Below are 6,923 nucleotides of genomic sequence, written 5' to 3'. Positions count from 1 at the left end.
TGGGCAAAGAAATTGTTTTTCCACTGTCTAGATACAAGGGGCATGCGGTAGCGTAGTTGGTTGAGGCACTATGCTACAAGCCGGAAGGTTGTGGGATTGAATCCCGATGAGGTCACTGAATTTTTTTCAATGTACCTAATCCTTCCAGCTGCACTATGGCCCTGGGGTCGACTCAGAATCTAACAGAAATTAGTACCAGGAATATTCTTCGAATGTTCTTGGGAGTAAAGGGCAGATAGCACGTAAGACTGACAATCTTACCGCCATCTATGAGCCAGTTGTCTAGAAAATGTGGGAACCTTAACATCCCACAACCCTATGTGCCTCCATGGCCTGTTACAGGGATACCTTTACTTCTTTTTTACCTTCTAGATATGACCATTCTCAATGCCTATGTATTACACAAGTCATGTGGTGGAAAAATGACACATAACACATTCCGCGAAATCCTAGTGCGGGATTTGAGTCTTCAATCGCACTAGGCGAATATCAAGGTCAGTAGCATTTCTCAGGGGAGGCTAAGTTCATCTGGGGCCCAACCAAGTCGACTGGAGGTGAAACATTCACAACACTGGCCAACCAAAGGGAAACAAAGACGTCGTGTGCATTCACTAAATAAGAAAAGCAGGAGGACCCTTTTGTATTGTAAAAAATGTGATGTTGGGCTGTGTCGTGGACTACTTCGAGATGTGGCACACGCACATCAGAGTGTGAGGTATCGTAAACTGTGAAGTGTCGCGGTCCAAACTTGCATACAGTCTGATTAAAATATTATTGTATACAGTATTTACAAAATCACTATGTCTCAAGATTGAAGAAAAAACTATGGGCAAGTCCTTTGGAATTTCATAAGATAGTTCATATTTCTATGTTGCAAAATATGTAGTTTTTTTCTGAAAGTCTGCAATGGCCATTTAAATTCTGGCCGCAGAGGGCTGCTGGCAATTTAAAGGTCCGTACATTAAAGGTTAATGAATTAAATATCAGTTGCGATCTTATTAAAACCAGACTATTTTTCAAAGCCTGCTTATATAGATTACAAAAATCATGCATACAGAAGTAACTTGGGTATAAAGTCTCTCTCACATCTTTTCAGTATAAACTTAGGATTACAGCACTTTAATATTTGTTGTTAATTTCCAATGAACACACACTATACTATTCCTTATTTTAAGATTATGGCTTGCAGGTTTAACATTTGTACAATACAATAACTCAGAGGAGTTACCAGTATCATGAAGCAGCAGGTGCATTGTTAGCATTGCGATGGTGGCAACGAAGCAGCCACTGGGCATTGGGATTCTCCTTGTACACAGCCAACAAAATGGCACTGTGTTCTATTTGACGTTGGCCTGCAAGACAGAGAGAGAGAGAGACAGATGACAATACATACAGCAGTGTGCAAACAATGTCTACAAGGAGACAGAAGGCGAAGAAAAACAGATCTCTTTGACAAAAATATTTCCTCTGCAAGCAATGTAAAATTCACCCTGTAACAAAGGACAAATAGTAGCAATTCTCCATATAGTTAACTACTTAATGATTGCCTCACCAATCAACAGAGCCACATTTGTCAGTTAACTAATATCTAACTCAGTGGTTCCCAAAGTGGGCTGTACTGCCACCTGGGAGGCAGCAGGCTTATCTAGGGAGGCTCTAAGAGGCAAGGTGCCACTGGAGGTGGGTCCCTTTGAGCATGCTGTTCACTTACATCTTAAGTGACTTTAAACCAGACACTGGGAAACTGGTATCACTTCATCAAGCTCATCCATTGCATTGATAATTTACTAACAGTGAAATAACTACTAAATGCGGTATCTAATTTTACTGTTATCATCTTCCTTAGTGTATTGTGCAAACTGATATTGTGAAGAATGATTTTTATAGGGTAGGGCAGGGGGTACAAGGGATGAGTTTATGGAACTAAGCAGGCGGTAACCTGAAAAGGTTTAGGAACCACTGATCTAAGTGATACAGATCATCACTGACAGTTATTCACCTGAAGATGTAATTCCCTGTTATGGTTTATCACCATCATTACAAAAGCCTAAAACAGGTCCATATCATAAAACACATCAAGAGAATTCACATTTTTAAAATGTATTTCTTTAAGATCCTCTTTACTATTACCCTTTCATTTAGTCCTAGATCTCAAAGGTTATTGTCTAATAGGTCTGCTGCATTGCAAATGATGCAGTCTATTACCGTAATGTGGGCACTTATGAAGTGCACCCCACTTATACAGACTGCAGCAGACCATGGAAAACTTGTATAGAAACATGCCATCATGCTTTAAAATTAATAAATTACAAAAAAATTCCTACAAATTCTTACACAATAAATAATGACAGAAATGCCAACTCCATGTCCTCTTAAATACTCCTGTCATCTGTAAAACATTTTGACTTACCAATATTTCCACCAACCTCATACAAATAATGTGTTTGTAAGGAGAGCTCTGGGCAGCTTGTAGCAAGAATGCAACTGAGGTTACCATTTGGTGCAAGCTCAGCCAGGGCACGTGATTTCATGTCATGATATGGACGCCGTGACACTTTAAATCCCACTGATGCAAGCATCTCACACCTTTTACTGGCCTCCTCCATGATTCTAGTATAGAATTCAGAACATCTTATCAATACCAAACTAAAATGCCAATGTACAACAAAGCCTCTTAATGTCAAGGAGCCAGGTGGGCTTCGAAAAGTTTATAATGAATCAGCTGGTCAAGAAACTTACTGTTTTTACAGAATATACATCCTAAAACTGTACCGCAGCTGGATCCAGTCCAAACCTTCACACTCTCTCTCTTCGAGATCCATTTCAATACTTACCTCCTACCCATGCCTATGTCTCCCAAATGAATTCATCCCTTAAGGTTCTCGACCAAAATTTTGTATGCATGCCCTACTTTAAACTAAGGAGTTTACAAAGAAAGGCTAAACAACACTACTAAGAACCACCGGGATTCATGATCTTATCATCTGATGGCCTTTACTACAGGCCAGTGTTTTAAGCAGACAGTTCTGCAATTTTAGCCTGTATAAAGGAGTATGTAGGGAGATCCTATACAGATGAACCCATTATTATATGTTCAGATAGTGACACAGCTTTGCAGGCACTTCTGGCATTGAGGGTGCTTGTCTGGGAATATTGACAGGCAAGGTACGCAATACCTAATCAGAATAAAGTTATGTGATCACAGTGGGATTCAGGGTAATGAGCATTCAGATGCCTTGGCCAGAGAGGAATTGAGCAGTCCATTTCTCAGTCCTGAACCAGCAAATCCAGTCTCATCATGTGCTACTAGGCTTTAGGTTAATGACTGAAGGAGAAGCACTCTGAACACTGGGCTGCCAGTCTGAGTATGAACCAGTCTAAGCTCTTCACTGAAAGGCCTTCAGGACAACTGTCCAGGGACCTATTGGACTTGAACAGGAAATAATGTAGGCTGGTAACAGTGTTGATGATTGGTCATTGTACACTGTGGCAGCACCTACAAATTATGGGTTTCTCAGAAAATGTCACATACAAGAAATGTGGCCAGGAACAGAAATTCTTGTATCATATACAGGGAGGTCACCTGAGATCCTCCAAAAAGTCTTTCAGTCACTCAGAATACAGGCTACTCACATTATTTTATACTACATGTGTTCATACATGTGGCATAGCTGACAAGCTTGTACACAATACAGAGTCTTTTTGGCACATCTTTGAACAACTATTTGAGATGAAAGCTTATGTGTTTGTCAACTGTAAACACCCAAGCCCCTGTTACTGTATTCAGTGTTTAGTCACATTACTTCTGCTGTCAAAATATCATATGACAGTTGCACATTGAGACAAATATTCATACATGATACCCATGTGAATGGGGAAGGGAAAACAGATGGATTAGTCATACAATTGAAGAGTATTATCTTCTGGGACATAACGCCATGTATTCTGTTCAAAGCCAATTGACATTCCAGAAGAACATATTGCCTCCATCTTCAGGGTTGCTTGCCACTTGCTTTCATGCTGATTTCTTGCTCTGCTTATTCTTCGACTCTGGTTGACTTTCAATGAACTGCACATATCGCTATATCCCAGAAGCTAGTACTGTCCATAACCATCACTGTCAGAACCTCAAGTCCTACAGCCACACAATTGTATATACTGTGATTATTTGGGGTGGGGGAATAGAAATGCTGAATGTTCACTGGAAAGAAATTGGATGAAATCAGTGCTAGTCTTGAAAATTCTTCTTGAAAATCACTAGAAGCTTTGTAAGGTGACAGTTGTCTAAAGCGTCATTTTCAAGTTTAAAGTTTCCTCTGTTTCAAAGAAGGAGCTCCAACATGTGAATGTGAACATTTCAGAGATGCAAGTGTTGCCTGCACAGAAACATGAACACTTTCATCATCTGCTGTGATGGGAGTGTCTGTGTGTGTGAATTGCAGCTGTTCAAAGATTTACTGTACTGATGCTGAGAGAAACTGTAATTTGTATAGGCTACTGACCTGTCAGCTATGGCTGGAATCTGAATACACAAAGTGCACAAAGAGAGAGGCTCTCAGGCAATCTCCCTGTACATTCTTAATGCCCAGATAGTCCTTTTCACACTCGTTGCCATGAGAATGTCAAATATCAAATAATATTCAAAGCCCTTTCTTAACACTCCAGTCTGCATGGTAACTAGAGGATAGTGGGTCTGAAGCTCTCACAGTAGTGATTATGAAGAGCATGCAGTCCACTGAAAGCATAATGATGCTTAGGAGAAACATGTCACCTCTATCTCCGAGGACCCTGAAGATGATGACATTTTCCTCCAACACGGTGGCTAACTTCCAACAGACTACATCATGTTATATCCTACAAGAACGAAATCTTCAAAAAATTAATTATTTGAGTGACATTCACTTTCATGAACCACTGCTTTATTGTACTTTAAAGTAGTTCAGACACAAAATGTTAAACTTGTAGTAGCTTGCAAAACTTGTCTGAACACTCCTGAATATAGAATTCTATGGAAACATGTAGCTGAAAATGGGCATTGTGATGAAAGTGATTAAAATGTTGAAAGAGTTATATCAGATTGATTTAATTTAACTGATTTTCATGTAAAAGAAACAAATATTTTAGAAATACTGATATTTGGACCTTCTGTGTCAACTGTGGTGTTGGTCAGCATATAAATTTAAATTTCAAATAATTTGAAGAGCCTAAATGTCACTAAAAACAACACAGCATAAAAGGTGGTAGTCCCATCAAGAGTCAAACTGGGTCCTCTTGAATGCATATAAAAAAGCACGTTCAGTGTGACAGGAGTAACTCCAACAGGCAAATATAACTTACCTTAAAACAACATCACCGGCTGTGGTATTTTCTGATAAACGTACTGGAACATCCACTAACTGAAACTGTGGAGCATTTACTCGTACAATACCATCTTGAAAATCGACTTCATTATTGATCTTACGAGTAATTGGCTCACGGGCAGCACCTCTTCGTCCAAGCAATCTTTTCATAGGTTTGCTATTCTCCTTTGTACCTCTACAAAAGAAATTAAAAAATAGCATTCACAAGAAAAGACTCTTGCTGCAGTGACATGGATATGTAAAAGGGATGAGAGCAAACACAGATGTCCAGATTATTCAAGTTACTGAATGTTAAAACAAATTCACAGTTATAAAAAGTGACAGAAATGATAATTACTGCACATACAAATATGCAACCTATTGAAGAGACGCACAAAAGATACAAATCCTGATTACCTTCCAAATACAATTTTGTTCTCTTGGTTCAGGGGTGTTAAATCAATCAGGTGCAAATCTTTGGAAAAAAAATTAACAGCAAAGATTCTGGACACAGATAATTTTCAGACCATGGCAGTGAAATAAATGACCTCTGTCTCCCTAAAGAGAAAAGCAATTTGAATTGTCACATTATAAAATCTATATCAGGGGACAGAAAGATTCTGGGTAGTGGAGAAGAAACAAAGATCCCAAGATCCTGACTGGTAAGAACAGCTAGTTTAATATTCATAACAATGAGAACGATGATGACAATCATAAGAAATACACACTCAAGAATTAGAAATGGAGAGAGTGCTTTCTACTTTGACAGTGTTCTGGATGCTTGTGTATGAAAAGTCAGAGTAAAGTTCCAAAAATAAAGCAAATAAGTTAATGTTGACAACAATAATAGCAATGATGACAATGGTAACAATCATCACAGTGGTGATAATAATCTTACAAATAATACACATACTAAATTTGTTTATTTAACAGCACCATCAGTAATTCTTATTCTGCCAAGAATTGGAAAGGATATTGAAAATTGTGGTCATAGCCTAATTTGAGGGACTATTCCAGCATTTGCCTGGAGTGACTGAGGAATATCATGTAACACCTCAATCAGGATGGTCAGTGTCCCACCTGACATTCAAGTGGAGTACCTCTTGAATTTCAGTCAAAAGTGCTACCTTGTTCATTATGCAAATAAAATGCAACTTCAATTGCGCATGAATCTACTGTATTTTTAGCCATATTTTCAAACACAGAGGGCAATATCTGTCACAGAGTAACTACATCTTTCCTACTCTAGTGCTGCCATTCTTGTTTTGCATTGTTATGAACTGCTGACAACTTAGCTGTAAAATTAATATATATATTGTAACGTGTTTGCTCGTTACTGAAGACGCCGTAGAGATGGTTAATTGGGTTTATTTAACAATCTACAACTAACGGCTACAATTAATTATCACACAGTTGCGGGGTTTCACACTTTATAACCCTAATCGCATTAATCTGTCGACACTGTTGCGGGGTTTCACGACTTATAACCCTATGCGCAAATCAGTTCACTCTGTCTTCAGTAGTCTACACGTTGACAGTAGGGGAGCTTTGTATCACTGTATCACACGCTCCCAATTACACAAT

The 6,923-nt window shown here is 38.8% G+C and overlaps 1 protein-coding gene across 5 annotated transcripts in view; it reads right to left on the bottom strand.

Moving 5' to 3' along the window:
• Positions 1 to 288: 288 nt before the first annotated feature.
• The window catches only part of LOC111868260 (rho GTPase-activating protein conundrum), a 94,647-nt gene continuing 88,012 nt past the window's right edge, over positions 289 to 6,923 (bottom strand). For all 5 annotated transcript variants that reach the window (XM_023858745.2, XM_033752990.1, XM_023858747.2 and 2 more), the window contains 3 exons: positions 5,338 to 5,535; positions 2,411 to 2,610; positions 289 to 1,352 (listed from right to left, as the gene is read on the bottom strand). In XM_023858745.2, the coding sequence (XP_023714513.1) occupies positions 1,234 to 1,352; positions 2,411 to 2,610; positions 5,338 to 5,535 (517 nt within the window). In that variant the 3' untranslated portion in view covers positions 289 to 1,233. The remainder of the gene's footprint in view (positions 1,353 to 2,410; positions 2,611 to 5,337; positions 5,536 to 6,923) is intronic.

This window comes from Cryptotermes secundus, unplaced genomic scaffold, assembly GCF_002891405.2.
Source record: "Cryptotermes secundus unplaced genomic scaffold, Csec_1.0 scaffold721, whole genome shotgun sequence".
NCBI classification, from domain to species: Eukaryota; Metazoa; Arthropoda; class Insecta; order Blattodea; family Kalotermitidae; genus Cryptotermes; species Cryptotermes secundus.
Note: the sequence above shows the minus strand (reverse complement) of the source record. Positions and strands in the feature narration are given on the sequence as shown.